The 21656-nt window shown below is 48.2% G+C and overlaps 1 protein-coding gene and 1 long non-coding RNA gene across 5 annotated transcripts in view; one reads left to right on the top strand and one right to left on the bottom strand.

Annotated features, from left to right (window-relative positions):
- The window catches only part of LOC138513358 (uncharacterized), a 455407-nt gene that overhangs the window by 285217 nt on the left and 148534 nt on the right, over positions 1-21656 (top strand). The gene's annotated exons all lie outside the window — the stretch shown is intronic.
- LOC138513357 (patatin-like phospholipase domain-containing protein 2) overlaps positions 1-21656 on the bottom strand; it is a 309262-nt gene that overhangs the window by 154277 nt on the left and 133329 nt on the right. For both annotated transcript variants that reach the window (XM_069628138.1, XM_069628137.1), the window contains exon 3: positions 9556-9621. In XM_069628138.1, the coding sequence (XP_069484239.1) occupies positions 9556-9621 (66 nt within the window). The remainder of the gene's footprint in view (positions 1-9555; positions 9622-21656) is intronic.

Below are 21656 nucleotides of genomic sequence, written 5' to 3'. Positions count from 1 at the left end.
TAAACCAGTATGCCCACTGAAAAATATAGCTATAGTAGTAAAGCCCCCACTTCTATGCCAAGTACTACGTTATAAGAAGCAATTTGATCTGATCCTCCATGCCATCGACAGAACATTTACAACAGAATGCACTGCCAAATCATCTTTAGGGTTTACACATAAGGCCAGTGTTGCCTTTATACTTCTGGCGGCACTACACCTAAATAGAGGAGCAAGGTATTTTTTTCCTAATGGCATGATAAAGAGGACAGGATAAAAAAGCATAACCTTCTCAATTTTAATTTCGAAACATCATGGTTCCACTTGTGTAGTAATTCAGCCACAGGTAAAGTGCCGAAACTGAGCGGAGGAACAATGCCCTGCTGGATTTTGGAGATACGATTCCCAAATAAGCCAAAGCACTGCTTCAACCCCCAATATCTCCTTCCACTTTCACCATTTAAAACGTCAGAAAGAAGGTGTCACTTCTTCATGCAAGAGGGCTTCTTTAATCTGTTCCTTTAAACTCTGGCTGATGAGCTGAGGTTCAGACCAGCATCCTCAGTATCCTAGCGGAGTGAAGGCTTCCTTTAGGTACTCCAACGAGGGTATCAAATGGCCACCCTCCTGTGATAGAATATCTTCAAAGGCCAATCTATACATGGATAGTCCTGAGGCGGACCAAACACTAATCAGATAGAATACAGTTTTGGACCTACATAGTAACCTGATCCTCCGGACAGCCACCTAGAGGTAGAGCAGAACGATAAGAGTACTTCTTGGCAGTCCCAGTAGAGTTTGCACAAATGTATTTTCACTGATACTTAATTGATCACAGTTGGTTCCTCCCCACAACTCTACCCCATAAAGCGTTGCTCGTCTGGCCTGAGCAGAATGCCCTTACAGGGATACTTTCACAGCCCGGTTGCCATAATCATGGGCAAACTTAGCGATTGCTCCACTGTAGCGATTACTTGGAGGACCAGTTGCAATTTTAGTTCTACTTTTCTTAAAGATCATAGTTTGTCTTTTTCACATTAATGGAAAGCACATTTGCATCACAACATTCTTCAAATGCTGACAATTGTTTTGTTAGATCAAGCAGGGTCAGTGATTACACTATCGCCAGCGATCATTGGGCATTTCTTGCCAGATAAAACCGGCGCATCACAAGGTAAATTCAGTAGTTAAGGAATTATACCATCAATAAAAAGACAATTTGGGGGCAAAAACGCACCCTTGTCGTACACCCATTTGTATTGGGATTTTCTTAGTGATCCTGCTATCATCACTCCATCTTACTATAGCTTCGTCCCTGTGTATAGACTTTGAATTGCCTTAGAAGGGCAGAGGGGATACTCAGATTTTATAGAGAGCACCACAGCCCTACCCTTGGTACCTTATTAAAGGCTGTTTTTAGATCAACAAATGTGAGGTACAATCTCGCATTCCTCAGGCTTACATATTTATCACTCAATAACTTCAATCTTAAGCATTGGTCGATAGTACTGGTGTTCGCCCGGAAGCCAGCCTGTAGATGGTGTAAGATGTTCTCTTTCATCCAGGCCTCTAGGTGGACTAATAATGTCTTGGGGGGGTTGGGAGAAACCTTCCCTCTGCATCGAGCAGGGATATCGGGCGGTAGTTCCCTGTATCGCCCCTACTTCGATTTTTATACAATGGGACGATTTCAGCCTGGGTCCATGTCAGAGGAACGAGATTTGTTGAGAGCAGCATTGAAAAGCTTGGTAAGATGGGGGGCCCATATCACGGGCTCAGATTTGTACAAATCTACTCGTACTTTGTCTGGGCCAGGTGCCTTTTCTGCTTTTTGGCCTTCGTGGGCAGTAATGACTTTGCTTAATGTTCAGCTATGGGGAACAATATTTTCTTCACTAATATCCCTAATAGGAATAGCATTTAAAATACCATTGGTTTCTGCATACAATAATAAAAAATGTGAATGCCAGACCGATTCTGGAATGTTACATTGCATATGCTTTTGGGCTTTGATGCTTCCTTTCCATACAAGACTTCCAAAGTACTTCACATCTTTGTCTACAATGGCATTTAAAAGAGAATTCTAAATGTTTTTGGTACTCCTCCTTTTTCTCTTTTAATAAACTTGTATTGGGATCGGGCAGATGCTACTGCCTCATTTCCACCTATTGGAAACTTCTTTCACGCATTTAATCAAATTCTCCTTTGCCCTCCTGCAATCTTGGTCAAACCAAGGGTTCGTTTTCTATGACATTCTGGCGATTTAATCTGGCATTGGAAGTAAACTAAGGTCTTCTCTCATCCACAAGCGTTGAATGGGACGATAATACACAAAATGGCGACCCCTCCTTCTTGCCAAACGCTTTCCAGCACTGGGAGAATACAATCATAAATCGCAGCCAGTTTCTCAGTTTTGTTAATTTTAATCCACTTGAAGGCTTTTCTAGCATTACCGGATAGCGCAAGTGCCACAATGTCTGATAATTCACTAACCCTCACAAGCCCCAATAGTTGGGCGGTTAGCCTCAGGGGGCGATGATCACTTTCCATCCTTTCCCTTACTGCAAACTCAACCTTATGTGCCCACATTTCCAAATTCCCCAGTATATAATCTATGAGCGAGAACCGTTCACATGTGTATTTTGCTGGGGAAGCCCCAACAAACTTCCTGTCATATGCTCAGGGACACAGACTAGCAAGCACTAGAAAATTATTTTTTGGACATCTGGGAGGCATGGCAAAAAGGGTTTCCACATCCCAAAGTCTATCGTCATCTTCACAAATAAGTGAATGACAGGGACTTGAACTGGAGATTAAAATCCCTCATGATGAAAACCTTGGCTCGACGAATGCATCCATCCCTGATGCTTAGATGGAGCTCCAGTAGCTCTTTGCATGCATTATCGATATGAATTACTTCAATGTCAAGAGATGCATTGACCCAAACTAAAAAGGCCCCACAGGGTCTTCTCTGCCTTCCCTTGAGTGCTGGGATCTCAAATGTACTGAAGCATTGGAGGTGGACTGCCTCTGTGGCCCAGGTCTCTTGGAGGCAAATGATTTTGAAATCTCTTATGGAATCCAACCATTGCTCGTCCATTTTCATGGCCAACCCTGCACTATTCCAGGATAGACTACGCATCACAAACTCCTCTGTGTACCAGCACGATACAAATAAAATACATCATATCTGTGCTGGCCAAGTCGTTACTGAAGGTACCCAAAAGGTAGTTTGTGGCATGCACTATATCATGCCACAGTCCATCCCTCCCTAATTCAACTGCAGTGACCCACTCGCACCGGCCCGCATTTCCACCATTGTCAATTTCCTTGTAGTAGAAGTCATCCTGGCGGGCATTAAGATGCTGAGAGCCTACTGTGTGTCTGAGTGCCCTGTTGCATGGGGCAGTGTATGAATATTGGGCCACTGGTTGGGGGACAGATGCCCTGAGCACAATTTGGGACCCAGAAGAACAAGTTACTTACCAACTGTAACATTCTTTTGACTGGATGTTCCTCCCACGTATTCCTCATCTTGTGATAATTCGTCTCGCCAGCTTCGCTGCATCGGAAAAAACATTTCGGCAGAGGGCGCTGTGCTCGAGGCTGTGGTGTCAAATGTCCCCCGACGGGCTCTGTACTGTGTCGAAGTCACCGATGGTATAAATGGATCGAGCCGCGCCCGTTGGCTTCTGTTCTTTCGAGGAATTAATCATGGAACATCTAGGCGTATGTTGTGACTGATAGGCCCATCGTGAGAGGAAATTGTAAGAAGTATAAACTATACTGCGGGGTAGGTTGGGAGGGTCGATGAAGAATACGTGGGAGGAACATCCAGTCGAAAGAACGTTACAGTTGGTAAGTAACTTGTTCTTCGAATGGATTGTGTCCTCCAACGTATTCCTCATCTTGTGATAGACTCCCATAGCAGTGATCAATTTGGAGGTGGGAGTAATAGTTTTAGTTTTCATGTACAGAGTGGAGAACCGCTTTGGCAAATAGACCCTCATTTGAGGATGAGGTATCCAAACAGTAATGTTTGGTAAAGGTATGTATTGATGCCCATGTTGCAGCTGAGCAAATATCTTTTGCCGGAACTCCCCTCTTCAAAGCCGCAGAAGTGGCCATTACCCTTGTAGAGTGAGCCCGAAGCCCATCCAGTGGGCCTTTCCCGGTTAATCTGTAGCATTCCAATATAGCTAGAATAATCCAGTGAGATATGGTTTGTTTAGTGACCGCCAAACCCAATTTACGACCTGTGTAGCCCACAAAAAGTTGGTCGTCTTGGCGTATTTTCGTCATTCTTGCAATGTAAAAGCTGAGGGCCCTTTTAGGGTCCAGCCTATCTAATATTTCCTCTTCTTTTCCCAGATGAGGAGGATAAAATGTTGGTAAAACAATTTTCTGCGACAAATGGAAGTCGGAAATTACTTTCGGTAAGAAAGATGGTTTAACTTTCAGAATTATTTTGTCCTTATAAAAAGTGGTATATGGAGGTTTACATGAGAGAGCCTGTAGTTCACTAACCCTGCGGGCTGATGTTAATGCCACCAGGACAGTTTTTAATGTCAGAAGCCTCAATGGGCATGAGTGCAGAGGCTCAAATGGTATACATGTCAAGAATTTAAGAACTAGATTCAAATCCCAAGTTGGAACATGGAATGGTATTGGTGGATATACATTTGTAAGGCCTTTCAGGAATTGTATTATTAATGGTATTTTAAAATAAGAAACCTCTTCCGAGGAGCGCTTAAAAATGGAAAGCGCAGCAAGGTATCCTTTGATTGTTTTGATCTGGAGCCCCAGATTTGCTAGATGTAACAGAAAAAAAAGCACCATTGGTGTGCTACAGTGAAAAGGGTCCACATCTCTATCCTTGCACCAGTTACTGAATTTATTCCAACGACACCGGTACAAAGATTTTGTTGCTGGCCTTCTGGCCGAAAGCAAAATCTCCATTACGTCATCCGGAAGATCCCAATCCTTGTATCTCAACCTCTCAGAAACCATGCATGAAGGTTGAGCGTGTTCACCTCTGGATGGAGAACCAGACCTTCCTCTTGCGAGAGAAGATCCTCTCTTTGTGGAAGACGTACTGGAGGGCAGATGGACATGTCCAGAAGGTCCGGGTACCACGTTCTCCTGGCCCAATCCGGGGCAATTAGGATCATGGTTTTCCTGAACCTTCTCAACCTCCTGATTACCTGAGGAATCACGGGGACTGGAGGAAACGCGTACAGCAGGGGAAAATCCCAATCCACTACAAACACGTCTCCTAGTGCTCCTCTCGGAGGAAATTCCCTTGAGCAATACTGATTACACTTTCGGTTCACCGAGGTTCGTTGCAAACAGATCCACTTGAGGGGTCCCCAAAGGGTGAAGATCTCTAAAAGGACTTCCTGAGCTAACTCCCACTCGTGGGAGACGGTGCTCTGCCTGCTGAGAGCGTCTGCCGCCGTGTTCTGCTCTCCGGCTAGGTGAACTGCAGATAGAGATTCCCTCTTGTATTGCCCAGAACCAGAGCTGCATCGCTTCTCTGCACAGAGGTAGTGATCATACGCCTCCTCTTTTGTTGAGGTAGTACATTGCCACTGTGTTGTCTCATTATGAGGACATTCTTTCTCTGTACGGAGGGCAGAAAGGCCTTCAGAGCTAGTCTGATTGCCCTCAGCTCCAACAGGTTGATGTGTAGTTTGGACTCCGATGGAGACCAACGTCCGCTGATTGTCAGATCGTTGGTGTGTGCTCCCCACCCCGTGAGTGAGGCGTCCGTCACTACTGTTATCTCCAGCCATGGTTGCCAAAAAGACTCTCCCTTGAGGATGTTGTCATTGCAAGCCCGCCATGATAGATCCTGAGCAACTGCGCTCAGGACTTGCAGAAGATCTGACATATTCCCCGAGAATTGGGATCACTGAGTTCTGAGGGCCCATTGGAGGGATCTCATTCTCAGTCTGGCATCTGGCACCAGAAAAATGCAGGATGCCATGAGGCCGAGCAACCTCAGGAAATCGAAGGCCGGCAGATGCTGGGCTTTTTGAAATTTTGTTACCATCTGCTGTATGTGGAGAGCTCTCACCTCGGGTGGCGAGGCTTTGCCCGAGGAAGTGTCCAAGACTGCTCCAATAAACTGGAGTTGTTGGAATGGTATCATGTGGGACTTCTTGAAATTGAGGTAGAAGCCCAGTTTGTGGAGGAAGTGGCAGGTGATCGACAGATGATCTTCAGCTTGTTCTGAAAAATGTGCTCTGATCAACCAATCGTCCAGGTAGGGGTAGACGTGAATCCCCCCTCTCCTGAGACCCGCTGCTACTACCGCCATCAGTTTGGTGAAAACCCTTGGAGCGGAGGTCAGTCCGAATGGCAGAACTCGAAACTGATAATGAGAACCGCCAACTGCAAACCTCAGGTATTTTCTGTGCTTGGGATGGATTGGCACATGAAATTAAGCATCCTGAAAGTCCAATGACACCAACCAGAGTTGGAGAGCCTGAAGGATCTGAGAAAGGGTTACCATCTTGAACTTGTCCTTTCTGAGGAACTTGTTCAATTTTCTTAAGTCCAAGATGGGTCTCAGTCCTCCGTCTTTCTTCGGGATGAGAAAATAAGGGGAGTACCAACCCTTGTTCCTCTCCGCTACAGGTACACGTTCTATTGCACCTTTCTCTAGCAGGGTTATAACTTCCTGCCAAAGGAGCGGGTCTGGAATCTTGGTAGAGCTGGCTCCCGGTGGATGATCGTGAGGTCTTTTTAGGAAGGGAAGGCAGTAACCTTGGGCTACTGTTTCCAGTGCCCAAGCATCTGAAGTAATGCCTCGCCATTCTTTCAGATGCTGAGAGATTCTGCCTCCAACTGGTGTTTTGTATGATAAGACCTCAGAGATTTGGAGGCGGCTGCAGGAGCGGCTGAGGGTGTAGATGCCATTCCTGAAGATGGCTTTGTCGTTCTTCCTCGTCCACCACGAGTGACATTTCTTTTGCCCCTTTGAAAAGCCCGTCCTCTTTCTCTACTAACCGAAGAGTAGTAACGAAAAGAACGACCCCTCCAGGAAGATGACCCTGAATAGGGTTTCTGAGGCTGTCGCATAGAGGCGCTAAGGGACTTTGCTGCCACTTTCGAGGTCTGTAGTTTTTCCAGGCTTTCGTCAGCCTTACTACAAAACAGCCTCAAGCCATCAAAGGGCATGTTGAGAAGCCTGGCCTGCACATCTGGTGCAAATCCCGACTTCAACCATGCAAATCTGCGTAGCACTGTGCTTGAAGCCATGGACCTGCTAATACTATCAGCAGTATCCAGTCCAGACTGGAGGCATTCCCCCATTGCCTCCTTACCGTCATTGACTATATTCAGGAAGCCTTCCCTTTCGTCGCCTTCCGGAATATGTTCAGCCGCCGCCGAAATACATTCCCACAGGGTGTGTGTGAACCTGGCCAGGGTACAGGTGACATTGGTAGATTAAGGCCATGCTACTTGAAGTAAAAACTTTACGGGCCCAGGCATCAAACTTTTTATGCTCCCTGTCCGGAGGTATGGTTGGGTATGCTTTCTACCTGGATGTAGTAGCTGCCTGAATTACCAAACTTTCTGGAGTAGGGCGTCTACTCAGGTATTCTTGTTCAGAAGTCGAAGTTCTGTACTTTTTTGGGAGATTACTGTCTACTGCAGCAATGGCATCTGGTTTCTCCCAGTTTCTCTCCACTGTTCTTTGTAACGCCCTATGAAAGGGGAGTACCGGATCTTTCCGGGGTCCTCTGACTATAATATCTGTCATGTCATCCTGTTCAAACGTAGGGGAAGCTCTTCCCCAACCCATATATTCAATCACCCTACTCATCAGATTTCTGCACCCTGAATCCGTGTGATCTGCCGAATCAGGTGTAACAAACTAATTCAGGTGATGTATCCACACCACTAGCAGAATGTAAAGTTTCAGACAGGTCTCATCTTTGACTGAGGATCTACTAGCTCCTCTGGAATTTGTCTAGTCCCATATTTCACTCCAAAAGGAGTGACCTCTTCTTCATCTGAACCAGATTCCTCAAAAATCGAAGACATGGACTTAAAAAAGTCTGTTCTTGGTAAAGGTGTAAACCTTCACTCTTCTTCTACCTCCTCGTAAATTGTCAATGGAATCAGTGTTTTCTTCTGTAACCTTCAAAGAAGTCGAAGGAACCTTTGACGCACTCGACGAAGCCTTCGACAGAGGCGTCGACGATGACATAGGCTTCGACATCGGATCAGTCGATGCCGATGAATTTGCACCCGACTTCGACAATTTTTGTTTTTTATGAGGGATCGGAGAGATACTCGATTCGAGGGTTTCTCGACGACTTGTCGACTCGAGACTTATGGGTACTACTCGGTTTGACCGCTGTAGTTTCGGACTTCCCTGCGTCGTCCAGAGGAGCAACCGGGGTCTGGTTTTTCTACGGTTTTTTCGAGGGGGTCGAGGCCGCATTCTCGAATACCTGCAACATTTTCTTCCTAAAGCTCTCCCATTTTGTTGGGGAATCCGATCTAGTCGGGCATCAAACCAATTCTGTTGACGAATCGTACGATGACGATGGAGATCTATGTCTCCTCTTGAGCTTTTTGGAGGAAGACTAAGAAGATTGCCTCGACCTACTACGAGATCGGGATCTCTTCGAGTGCCTTTTACGGCGTTCCGATTCTTTAGAGTCGGATGATTTTTTATGTTTTTTTGATAAGGCTTTCGAAGAGCCCTTTGACGCCTCGCGCCCCACCGCCAATTTACTTTTCCTCTCACGAAGGGCCTTCTCGGTCATAGATTGACAAGAGCCACAGTCCCCTGTTCGGTGGTCTGAGCCCAGACACCATAAACAGATTCGATGGGGATCGGTAATGGACATCTTCGATCCGCAATCATTACACTTCTTAAACCCCGTCTTGGGTGTCGAAGCGGTCGAAGAAGACATTTGATAGAAAATCCTGAAGCGCGCCGTTCACGAGTTGCGAAGCAATCGGAAAAACGGAACTGAAGCCAACGGGCGCGGCTCGAGCCATTTATACCATCGGTGACGTCGACACGGTACAGAGCCCGTCGGGGGACATTCGACGCCACAGCCTCGAGCACAGTGCCCCCTGCCGAAATTTTTTTTCCGATGCAGCGAAGCTGGCGAGACGAATTATCACAAGATGAGGAATACGTGGGAGGACACAATCCATTCGAAGGAGGATTTTTATTCACTGACCTCTTTTCTTCTGAAAGAAAGGCTAGGGGCTCTGCTACCAACAATCTCAACCCTGTTACTTCTAAAGACACCGCTATTCTCCTTTGTGTGTGGTGGGTCAGAGCCAAGTCTGAGTGCATGTGGGAGTCAAAAAATAAAGCAAAATGTTCCCGATTCAGGTATGTAAACAAAATCAAATACTGGATATTATCACCGAATTTAATCATAACAGAGTGTATATTGTTCAAACATCTAAATAAAACACAGAAATTAGCATTATATAAATAGAACAGCAGATGCATTTTTCTATAGTAAATGTTGATACAGTTTAATTACATATTATTGACAACCAAAAAAAGAGAGTCTAAAAAGACAAAAGACTCACCACGCCTCTAAATGATGGTGGGATTAGCCCACAGTAAACTGGGACAAATGAGCTACAAATTAATGCCTGTGGAGAGAACAAATCATAGGAACATGTGAGTTTAATATGTACACCAAAGAATATCGAGCCCACAGTACAATATAGCCCACCACAATATCGAAACTTCTCTTTATTCAGTGCAGATCAGGAAGGACCCTAGTACCTATAGGCTTTGATGTCATTCCCAAACAGTTGCGTCACGTGTCCTGGGGGTACGCCAGAGTGATATAGAAAAATGTATTTCAGTATTGCATGAACTGAATTATCATGTGCGAGTGTAACAGATGGAGGAAAAGTATGGAGAAATGTACTTGCACACTGTGCAACAGCTTCCCTTTGCGCAAACCAGCCGTGAAGCATCAGTAATTTGGAGTTGTACTCGGCGGGAAAAAGACCACTGATGCGGGCTTTTCGTATCGCCCCCGCCCCCCTCCACATTAGCAGAACATTTGCGTTACCCCCCCATTCCTGGGGTCCTTGCAGGTTGTGGCTAGAAGCATTTTCCTCATTTGATACTTTGGATTACACATACACTGACATCGAAGCACAAAGGAATGTACTCTCTAACCTGCATCACATTATGTATGGACATTGGAGGGGGCTTCGTTTGGCAGCTTAAACTCCTGCAATGACCGTTGATGCCAACGTATACACATTTCGAGAAAAACGTTAAGCAGTCTAAATAAAAGGGGGGAGGGGCAAGCATTTGCAAAGCCAATTGTTTTGTTGTTCACAGTTTAATTTTACATTTTGAGGCATTTCGGAATTACTTGGCATGTAGAGTTAGTGTTTGCAGACATATTACCCATAGACCTCGTAAAGGTTTGTGTTCAGCACAGTGTACCATAGTGTTTTTACTAGGTCTACTACTAATGTTGGGTGTTTGAACACCCACCCTTGCAGTCATGTTTGCAGCTTTTAAAGCAATCACTGTAGCGTGTGAGCTAGGGGTGGCAGGTGAATGTGTGGTTAATGAGTTAGCTGGGCCCAGGTGAGCAGGCAGGCCTATTCTTCTCCTTATCACTCCTTCTGCTCTCCTCCTCTGTAGCATTGTTTGGGCTAACAAGTTGTTAATTGGAGAAATAACATTGTCTAGACTAACCACAAAGAGCCCGCCATACACAGAGGTAGGGGAGAAACAGGTGCAATGCAAGATGGAGTGCATGCACAGATGCAGGACTGCAGTACAGGCATCGTACGTAGTGCAGGGTATGCTGGAGTATATACACAAAGTGGTGGAGTAGAGCCAGGTGTGCACAATTAACATGCTGCACACTGCCATGCACTCCAACCACAAGTATTCGAATGCAAGGAGAAAACCATGATGACTGGACCAGTCGATTACACTTGCTGTTGGGGATACAGCACTGGAAACGGGAGGTGTGCTCCATTGAATTGCCATTTAGAACTCTTCATAAACTGGGCTCATCGGGACTCCCATTTGCCAGAAGTTAACCGGATGAGCTAACACCCTGACAATTACTACAAGCATACTGTGCACATCATAATTCTCACACTGAGCAAGCACATTCCCTATAGCATTGTGCTCAAATCAGTATACTTTGCGTTGGCCCCTAGCTGCGTTACAGCCGTTCCCAGTTATCTGAACTCTGATGCACAACAAAGACCTTTGAACATTCGTTTTCTTGACGTTGCATCTGCGCCAATTGCCAAAACGTTCTCTGTGTGCTCAATAAAACAAGGGTACAACCTGTATTTTGCTATCAAAAGAGCAATCGCAATGAAGCACACCAATTCGGATAAAAGAGCGCACACATTCCATTTAAATTACGTGCAACTTGCGCAACAAACCCAAGTGGTAGCAGGAAGGATGCGACCTGCAACCCATACGGTGCAATAATGCCACTGAGGTGGCAAAGGAGCAATGGTGATGCATTCAGAGGGATAAACAGGACATGTGTAGGTAAGTAAAAAAAGGTGGACTATAGATGCGCTCATAACATCACCAAACAGAAGTTGGGTATGCAGCATAAGATTTGAAGTGCCTGTCACTGAGCGTAGTATTCTCTTTAGCACCCCCTGCGCCCCCCCCAAAATCCCCTTCTTTAACTTTCTTTTTCCATCACCCTTGAATAAAACTCACCTGGCTGTGGTGGCTGCCCCTTTAAGGGCTGACACACGCGGCAGAGTGACGCAACTCTGCTGCGTGTGCTTTAAATAAAGGGGGCGTTCCACGGCCGCGGCAGAGCGATCGTGGAGCCCGAACGCGGCACACAGGTCCCGTGTGTGTTCATTGCAGTGGGGGGCTCGCAGGGGTGATGGAGGGGGCAAAAGGCTGGATACGACCCGGGGACAGGTGGTGAAGCGGAGACTTATTTTTTATATTCTCTGTTTCCCAATGCCCTGGAGCCGGCGGTGACCACTCTGTTTTGGCAGCCATCTTGTGAACATTGTGGTGAGGGTTGCAGCTCCTTTTAGGAGTGCTTGTGAGACCCCCCCCCACGTCATTTTTGGGATTCCCTGCATAGGGAACAGCACTGTACTGTGTATTCGCCGTTTTTAAGTGGTTTGGACATTTCTATCACAGAGTGTGAGGTGAGGAGCTGGGAGAGGACTACCAACTTTTGTTCTTTGTCCCCTGGGCCCAACCCACTCATTTATCTGGAGCCACTAGTTACGGAGTAGGAGTTCCTTCTTTGTTATTCCTGGCTGTTTGGACATTGGTGAAGGGGGAATACTGTGTTATGCCCACATTGTACAGTTCAAGAAGGTGCTTGGCAGGGCAGGGCATTTGCTGGCTGTGTGGTGGTGGAGGCAGATCATCAGAAGTTGCTGCAAAAGGTGTGTATGGCCAACATCACCACACTCAACATCTGAGCGCAATTGTGCCTGAAGCAGCAAGTCAGTGAGTTGCGGCCCCGGTACCCTAGTGGGGTGCCTGTGCGCTTGCTACCATGGAAGGCCAGGCTGCTGCAGGGGCTGCAGACGCCCAAGTTTGATATCTCGGGGGCCTCATACAGCCTGGGACAGATGGGTACTGGGGATTGACAGGCTCGACATTTACTTCTGGGCCACTGGAGATACGAATGAAGACAGCAAGGTGGCTACACTCCTCTACTCAGGAGGGCTGGCGGTACATGAGGTGTTTCAGTCCTTATCACCTGTAAACGCGACGTATGCTGCAGCCAAATATACGCTGCGAGAGCATTTCATGCTGCTTGCCAACGCAGTCTCCAAGTGTTTTGTGATGTGCAGCGCCAAGCGAAAGGAGTCGTCCCTGGACAACATCTACTGGTGGCTGCGCCGCATGTCCCCGTCGTGTGCCTGAGATAATCCTGATACGATAAGGAACCAGCTCATCCAGGGATGCTCGTCTGGCAAACTGCGCAGGCAGGAGCTGTGAGACCCAGGACTCACGCTGCCTCGCATATTGGAACTTAGATGCTGCCAGGAGGTCTCAGGTGCGTGCATAAAGGATGAATGCGGCTGTGAGCCGAGGGAAAGTGGACGATGTGTGTGCTGTGGGCCGCGGTCAAGGTGGCAGAGGAGCCAGGCGTCCAAGCCTAAGCCAGCGGGACAGGGGTGCAAGGGCCTTTGATTCGTGTACAAAGTGGGTATGACCTCCCACAACCCGCTGAATGCCTGGTGCAGGGGAAGGCCTGTGGACGTTGCAGGGCGCTGGAGCACTATGCCCGCATGTGCAGAGCTCCAGTGCCGGTGGTGATACCAAGGGGACCAGTGCAGGTAGTGTTCTTTAGGCCTCATTGCCCACCCAATGTCTCCCAGGGGGAGGCCGCTGCCCCTCACCAGGAAGATGAAGAGGAAGAAAACCTCTTTCATCTCGAGTGTCAGTGCACTGCAGACCACCAATAGGAGACAGCCACAGTATCTGGTGAGAGTGAATGAGTCAACAGTGCCTGTGCTGGTTGACACAGATGTGTCTGAATGTAATGGCGAAGGTGCACTATGACGCCATGGTGGTGCCGTCCAAATTACAGAAGCCGGTGTTGCGCATTTTCGCTTTTGCTGGCTGGGGCTTTTGTAGCCAACGTGGAACACGGTGGGTCGTCCATCAAGGCCCGGTTCTACGTGACAACCGTCAGCAGCAACACCCTCCAGAGTTGTGCGGCAGTGGACGCACTTGACATTCAGTTTTGCGTACTCGTGTATGTGGAGGGCATGCAGGGGCCGCTGGAAAAATACAGCCAGCTGTTCAAAGGTATTGGCCGCATGGCAGGCAACCCAGTGAGGCTCCAAATCGATGCGTCAATACAAACCATTGCGCTGAAACACCGCCAAGTCCAGTTTCACCTGCGTGACTTTGTGGATAAAGAGCTGGATAGCCTGGTGGTGTTGGATATAATCGAGAAAAACGATAGAACCACCCCCTGGGTGGCTCCGATTGTCATTGCCAGAAAGCCCAAACAACCAGACACTGTACGGATCTGTGGACATGAGGCTCCCAAATAAAGCTTTTAAGCACGAACGGCATATCATCCCACAATTGATTATATCATTGCAGAACTGCAGGGGGCACGCTTCTTTTCAAAACGCGATCTGTGGGCTGGGTACCATCAGGTTGTGCTACAGCTGGATTCTCGGTACATAACTCACCGTGGCCTCTACAGGTACAAACGCCTGAGTTTTAGTGGGTCATCTGCAGCAGAGGTGTTTCAGAATATCATCCGTGGGGCCCTCACTGACTTGGATGGCATCCTGAACATTAGCAATGACATCCTGGTGTTTGCAAGAAAGGAGGCGGAGCACTGGGACAGGCTGGTGACGCCCTTGGAATGGCTGCAGGCACTCAATAAGGACAAGTGCGAGTTCCTCAAGAAGACCATTGAATTCTTCTGTTTTGTATTCAAAGAAGGAGGTGTGTCACCGGATTCTCGTAAGGTCAAGGACATCATGGAGGCACGGCCCCCAGAGAATGCACCCGAGGTTCGAAGCTTCTTGGGGATGGTCATGTACTGTGGCCGGTTCATCAAAAATCTTGCATCCCGGTCGGAACCGCTGTAGGCTTTGACCAAGAAAGACGCTACACGGCAGTGGGGACCTCTTGAGCAGGCTGCGTTTGAGGACGTGAAAGGGGCACCAACGGCAGAGAATACGATGGCATTCTTTGACCCAATCTTGTCCTCAGAAATTGTGGTGGATGTCAGCCCGTTTGGTCTGGGGGCAGTCCTTACCCAGACGGCCGGGGACAGAGAGGTCTGGCCGATCGCATATGCGAGCAAGCAATCGGAAACAGAAGAGCGGTATTGCCAAATTCAAAGAGATGGCCTGGCAGTCCTGTGGGGGTGTTGCCATTTTCGTCCATATGTGCTGCGATGGCCGGTGACTGTGGTAACGGACCACAAGCTTCTGCTGCCGATCATGGCTGACTCGTCGTCCAATCCTCCAGCCCGCATTGACAGGTGGATGCTGGGGCTGCTTGAATATGGGGACTCTTTGGTGTACCTGCCCGGCATCAATAACACAGCAGACTACCTGTCCAGACACCCCAGCTGCGAGCCAGATAGGCATGGGAAAATCAGCATCAATGAGGGCGATGAACATGTGAGGCTGGTGGTGGAGGCGGCAACTTCTCAGTGCCCATCCACGAACTGGAACAGGCGGCGGCCGATGAGTGTTTCAACATCTTGACGGTGGCCCTTCAATAGGGCTCATGGAGGTCGGTCGTGGACACACTGACTCTGAGGACCCAAGAGGCGAGATTGGCGCTGGAACAACTGGAGGATCAAGGACGAGCTGCGTTTGTGGAGTCGGGACTGTTGCTCCGGGATGACCGCATTGTGGTACCATGGTACAAGGTCCCCCAGGTGATCGAGTTGGCACACCAGAGACACCAGGTTATGGTCAAAACCAAGACCTGCCGGCAACAAAAGGTATGGTTCCCGGACCTTGAGAGACAGGTTGAGGAGTTTGACGTTGCCTGTGTGTGGTGCCAGACCACGTCCCCGGCGCAGAAGGAGCCTCTGATCAAGGCCATGCTCAGAGGAACGAAGCCCTGGGAAAATGTCCATGCCGACTTCGGGTCCACAGGACGCGACACTCATTTCCTGGTGGTCGTTGACGAATAGTCCTGGTATCCGTAGGTCGAGTTTATTGACTCAATGTCATTTGACAAGGTGGCTGTGGCGCGGGAGATGCCATTTGCTACCCACGGCCTGCCTCAGACCTTGTGTTCTGACAACGGACCACTGTTCCAGGGGGACAGTTTTGGTCAGTTGATGCAGGAATACGGGATACATCGAAAGATCACCCCCGTCTGGCCTTGGTCCGAAGCAGAAAGATTCAGGAGGACGCTAAATAAGGTGTTTCGGATTGCCCACGGCCAAGGCCATTGACTGCAGAGAGCTCTGTATCCGTTTTTAAGGGAGTACAGTGCCACCCCGCATGCGTCCACGGGAGTGCCCCCAGCAGAAGCCATGTTTCGGCTTTGTCAGAGGGGTCCGATTCCAAAAGTGAGAGAAAGGGAACCGGCCGCCATTGACAATGCTCAGGTGGAAAGGGGGAGGACTCTCAGGACAGAGGGAGAGATCATCAGGAGAGGTCTTCAGCCCCAGCAGCTAGAGCTGGGAGATGAAGTGCTTGTAAAGAACCGGCACCCTCAAGGCAAGCTGTCACTAACATACGAGCCCGGTCCAATGGACGTGCGAAGGACAAAGGAAGAACGGTCTACAACCATAGGAATAGCTTTATTACAACGCCACATGGCAAGCCTATCCAAAGGGGCGGTTACCCATATTCCCGGGTCAAGACTCCCTTTCAGCACATATACGACTGACACAAACCGCTCCAACTACTGAAGCATGACCCACTCGTCCCTTTATAAGCAAACATTACACCGAGACAAATGGGAACGAACCCCAAGGGAAGAGACTCAGAAAGACCCGAATAAGAAAATCCTGAAAGAAAGGTGCAAATATGCAGAGTGAATTTGTCTCCTTCTACAAGCAATGCTCCCGCTACTCGCCTGGGCTCCAAATCAAGGCAAACAGACATCACAGAAGGAACGTGTGGAAAAGGAAAAGCTCAAGAGTATGCCAATATAGTTTCCTGCCATCATTGTTCGAGCAACAACTTTGCACACTAGAAATATAACCGTAAAACAATAACCATAAACTGTTAAAATCCTTAAGAACCGACCTTGAAGCACCCATACAAGACAACCAAGGATCAAGGTATTACAACTCAGGTTAGAAGGTGGCCACAACCCTTCTAATGTCGTGGCCAGGGAAGGCAGAGTAAATAAGGGGACAGTATGCACCCCCCCACTGATCTGTAGGGAGAGACAAACACAGAAATACTCATGTGCAGAGGACGGACGCACTGAGTGTAATGTAATAAAAGCTAAGGGTGAGAAATTCACCTAAGCACGCACTAGGGCCGTAGGGAAAAAGCAGGGGGTGGGGCACCACACTGAGGTGCCAAAACATTCAGGCGAAGCTCAGAGGTTCGCATAAGCTCCTGGGCTGCTGTAACGCTCACCTGATATCCACGGGGACGCCACTCAGCCGGTCCGGACTTCCGACCACTTCAAACCCTTCCATGGACTTACTCAACCAAGCACTGGGCCTGAAACACAGTATTATCAGAGGTCAATTCCCTATTGGCCTTGCTGGTCTGGCCCCCTTTTCTTCCCTGGGTCCCAACCTTCCCCCAGACCTCTCCTCACCTTGTTTTTTGATGTGGGACGCTCTCTGTCCTGCCTTCGATGCAGGGGTGTGTTGGGTTATGCGGGCTGGAGGGTGCCTAGTTGCTTCACTGGCACGGGCCCGGCGGACGGGGCTTGCTGCGGCTTCAGCCCGACCGGTAATTGGAATGAGTCTTACAAATGTTTTGATGGCTCTAGTCCCTTCAATACCGTGTCTTTCTTTCCTTAGGTGATGAAGGTCTTGAGGATGGTGATGCGCTGCTGAAGTAAGTAGGAATGCGGAGCGTGATCCTTATTGGCTTCCTTAGCACTAACCAATGTTAGTCTTTTCCGTGTCCTTTTAGGTGCCGCAGTAACCCAGCATGGAAGCGAGCTGAGGAGATGAGCTGCGGTGAGAAAGCGCAATGTGCGGCGCCTCTTAAATGTTTTGCGCTAACCTAATGTGTCTTTTCCCCTTTTTCAGATTGGCGGGATGCTGCGGAGCAGAAATTATTCGATCGACGGGAGTTCAGGTAAGGATTAAAGTCTATTTGCAAATTCGAGAGAGCTAAGTATTGCAGAATGCTCACCAACGTCTTTTCTTCTATTCTTCTCCCCTTTGGTAGGACGCGGTGTGCCGAGATGGAGACGACTGCCGTAGGAATCCGCAAGACTGGGAAAAGCTGAACAGAAATTGGATGCTCTTCGCGGTGAGTATTGGCAATGAATTTCTTATTCTTGCAGGTGTGCTGGCGCTGAAGAAAGAAGTGGGCCTCTTCAGGAGATCCGAGCACGGTGAGTGTCACGCTGCAGGTGCAGAGAAACGCAAAGCATGTTTCTCAGGCCGGGTGTGGTTTAAATAGTCTGTAGGTATCCCAGGTATCCATGGGCTGAGCCACTCTCGAAAGACTAGACCGCTCATCCAGTTCAAGGAACTGAATTACATGGGGGCATCCATTGCCCCATAATACATTGCAAGTCCAATACTAAGTGGATCTCAGGACTGTGTGTGAGCTTGGTGCCAAAGGTGCCAAGTCTGAGTCCAAGTAGGTGTCTGGGGAGATGGAGAGGGCCCTTAGGGGCAGACTAGGTGGCCGTGACCTGGCTCCAGCCCGATATGCTGGGGGCCTGGGGGCAGGAATCGTGACAGCTGCTCAAAGGTGGAAATAAGAAACCTGCCTGCAGCAACTTGACAACACTATCTCCTACAACATATTAAAGGATATAAAAATAAATGCCCCCAGAGGTTTGGGTGGGATTCTTAAAAACTGGAATGATTATGGTTTGGCTCCGCCTCTGGTTCTATGAGATATTTCTGCTTTTTGAAGGGTGCATACCAAATCAGCCAATCTTGGGCGGCCCTCAAAAATCAACTACCACATTCCTGGGGGATTGGGGCGGGGGGTTTCACAGCTGAACCCTCTGTGCTTAAACCATCACTCCTTCCTCAGCCCTCCCACTGATTTCCACTCTCAACAAAGGCACACATTTACCCCACCCCCGTTGTGGTGCATCAATTAAGAATAAACAGGGCATGTGGAGTAAACAGGCCGTTCCCATGGTGCTTCAGTGCACGTGCAGAGCCTGGACGGTGAATAGCATGTCAGTTGTCTGTGGGACCAGGGGGCAGGGGGGTATCTGCCACATGCCATGCTCTGCGGGGCACATACCACACTGGCGATTAAGGCGGGATTAGTGATCATACGGAGCAGACACTCTGGCCAGGCAGCGGTGAACACAAGCAGCTGCTCGAATGAGGGACGTTCATTGGCCGCAGAGCAGACGTGCAAGTCACAGTGAGGGACAAATATTTCGTTTGTTTAATCTGATTACAAAGGTTGTGGCTCACCACGGGAGTGCACATGCGCCTCCCCGCTCAATTTTTGGAGCATCCATGGATGCAATGCTTGGACCTTATTGAACATTGTTTTTTTTATTGTGCAACAAAAACAAGTGTTTAACACAGTGCTAAGCAACAAGTCATTTCTTCCTTCCTGTGCCCCTATTTTTGGCTTTCATCTTAGTTCCTGCTGGTGTGCATGACTTGGAAGGAGGAGGGGGGGAAGCATTTTCTTCCTCTCAATTTCTGGTGATTCTCTTCTCTGCATCCATGGAGAAGGGTGGCATCGGCAAAGTGGGCTCCAGATAGCTCAGTGAGGTTGGCAAGTGAGTCATCTGGGTTGCGTCCCCTGTCAAGAAGGGGTACCTGTGCACCTGACACCCAGCCCCATTCGCTAGAAGCAATGCGATGCAGGACAATCAGTATGGAGGGGCTTTTTTACTTTACTTTATTACATTTGTACTGCGCAGCCATAGACCCGTAGGTGTGATGGCACGGACAAGAACAAAGACATAGAACAGTCAAAAGCTGTCTAAGGAGAGCCAAGAAGACAGAATGAGGAAAAACAAAGAAAAATACTAGTTAAAAAGGAAGGTTTTCATTCCCTTCTTGAAAATGCTCAGGGACGATGAGCATCTCAGATGGGTTTGAAGGTTATTCCAGAGCCTAGGGGCTGCAATAAAATAGGCACCCGATTGCGCTCTTAGTTTTGGATCTGGGCTGGAAGAGGAGATTTTGATTATTGGAGCACAAGTTTCTATGGCAGGGTTTTTCCCCCCAAAATACCTTTGTAAATAAGGGGGCATAGTGCCCATACGGCATTTAAAGGTGATGACCATAAGTCTGGAGGAGACACGAGCCTCTATAGGAAGCCAATGCAATGCTCGTCGTGCTTCGGTCATATGGGACCGATATGAGAGACCAGCTACAACTCTTACCGCTCCATTCTGGACTACCTGAAGTCAGCCAATGGTGGCTTTGCTAGATCCTGCCAGCAAACTGCAACAGTAATCTAATATCGCGCCTATGATGGCTTGTGCTATTGACTCAGCGTTCTGTTTAGAGATGAAAGGTCTCAAGTGAGCCAGCAGTTTAATGTAGTAGGAGGAGGAGGATGCAACTGTGCTGGCCACATAGGGCTTCATATTAAGCGACTGATCCAGAACCACTCCCAGGATTTCTACTTTAGGGAGGGTGGGGATTTGAATGTCCAACTGAAAGAGCTTATAAACTGGATCAATTTTTGCTAGGATGCCCTCAGAGCCCACTACCTTGAGTTCAGTCTAACCCCGGTTGAGTGCAAGATTGTTTTACATCATCCAATGTTCAATGATGGAAAATATACTGTTGAGTTCACTTTCATCCCAGTCATGCTGATCCGTGAGTGGGATGACACATTGTGTGTCTTCTGCATAGTTCGAGAAAAGTATCCCCCCTTGAGTGAGATAGGCAATGAAAGGAGCCATAAAGATGCTATAAATACAGGTTGAGAGGCTGGCTCCTGCGGAACTCCATAGAGTACCGGAATGGCAGGTGCCATCGCCTCGTTAGCACACACCCTGCTGATTCTGTTGGAAAGAAAGGAAAGCAGCCATTTGGTAGCGGCCTGTGAACAGTTAGCTACAGTCATGAGCCTGTCAGCCAGAATGGAATGATAAACCAGGTCGAATGCCGCAGATTGATCCAAGGATATAAGTAGCGTAGTCTGCGGGTTGTCCAATCTCTTTAAGAGTTGTGATTTAAGGTCCAATAAGGAGGTCTCTGTACCGAAACCTTGTCTGAAACCCGATTGAAAAGGGTTAAGGATGGGATGCAGGTTGAGATGTTGAGCTATTTGGGAATATGCAACCCGATCCAGTATCTTAAACAGAAAGGGGGTAATGGTTATTGGCCTGTAGTTGGTAGGGACACTGATCCAAGTTAGGCTTTTTAAAGGAGAGGTATTACCCATGCTTGCTTCATCTCATCTGGAACAATACAATTGGAGAAAGGAGTTCACACATTTACAGATGGCATACACCAGTGAGGGAGGGCATGCTTTAATGATGGTAGAAGCACAAGGGTCCCCTGTACAATTGGTGGCTTTAAGTTTAGTGATGATGGAGGCCAATTCCTCCTCTGAGATAGGGGTGAAGTCGAAAATGGGAAAATCCATGTTTAAGGAATTTATTTCTATCTCTGCGAGTACCACTGGTGTCAGAGGCGCTCTTTATGATCGCTATGCCTTCCCGGATACCTTCTAGTTTTTTTTTCATGGTGTAGAGGAGGTCCCAGACATGGCCTGCACCCCTTCCCCTCATTTCGAGGTAACAGGAGCGTACTCGCCAAGGTATGTGATGCATGAAGAGCAAATGAACCTACAAAGAGCTGCACTGGGACTCTGCCCAGTATACATCAGAAGATCCATACCGGTTGAAGCACCCATAACCAGACAACCCTGGGCAGCACGGTACCCTATCAGACAGCCATACCAGCCGCTGATACGAAATGAGGAGTATCTACATCCGGTCCACGAAGAGACCCCAAAAGCCTTAATGGAGGGCCAGTGGAAATGACAAGGACCTGAACAGACTCATGAATGAACAAAAGCGGCTATCAAAGACAAGCACGCCAGTGCGA

The sequence above is a fragment of the Ambystoma mexicanum genome, chromosome 12 (genome assembly GCF_040938575.1).
Source record: "Ambystoma mexicanum isolate Mex_15411 chromosome 12, UKY_AmexF1_1, whole genome shotgun sequence".
Lineage (NCBI taxonomy): Eukaryota > Metazoa > Chordata > Amphibia > Caudata > Ambystomatidae > Ambystoma > Ambystoma mexicanum.
This window is presented reverse-complemented; position numbering and strand designations above follow the sequence as displayed.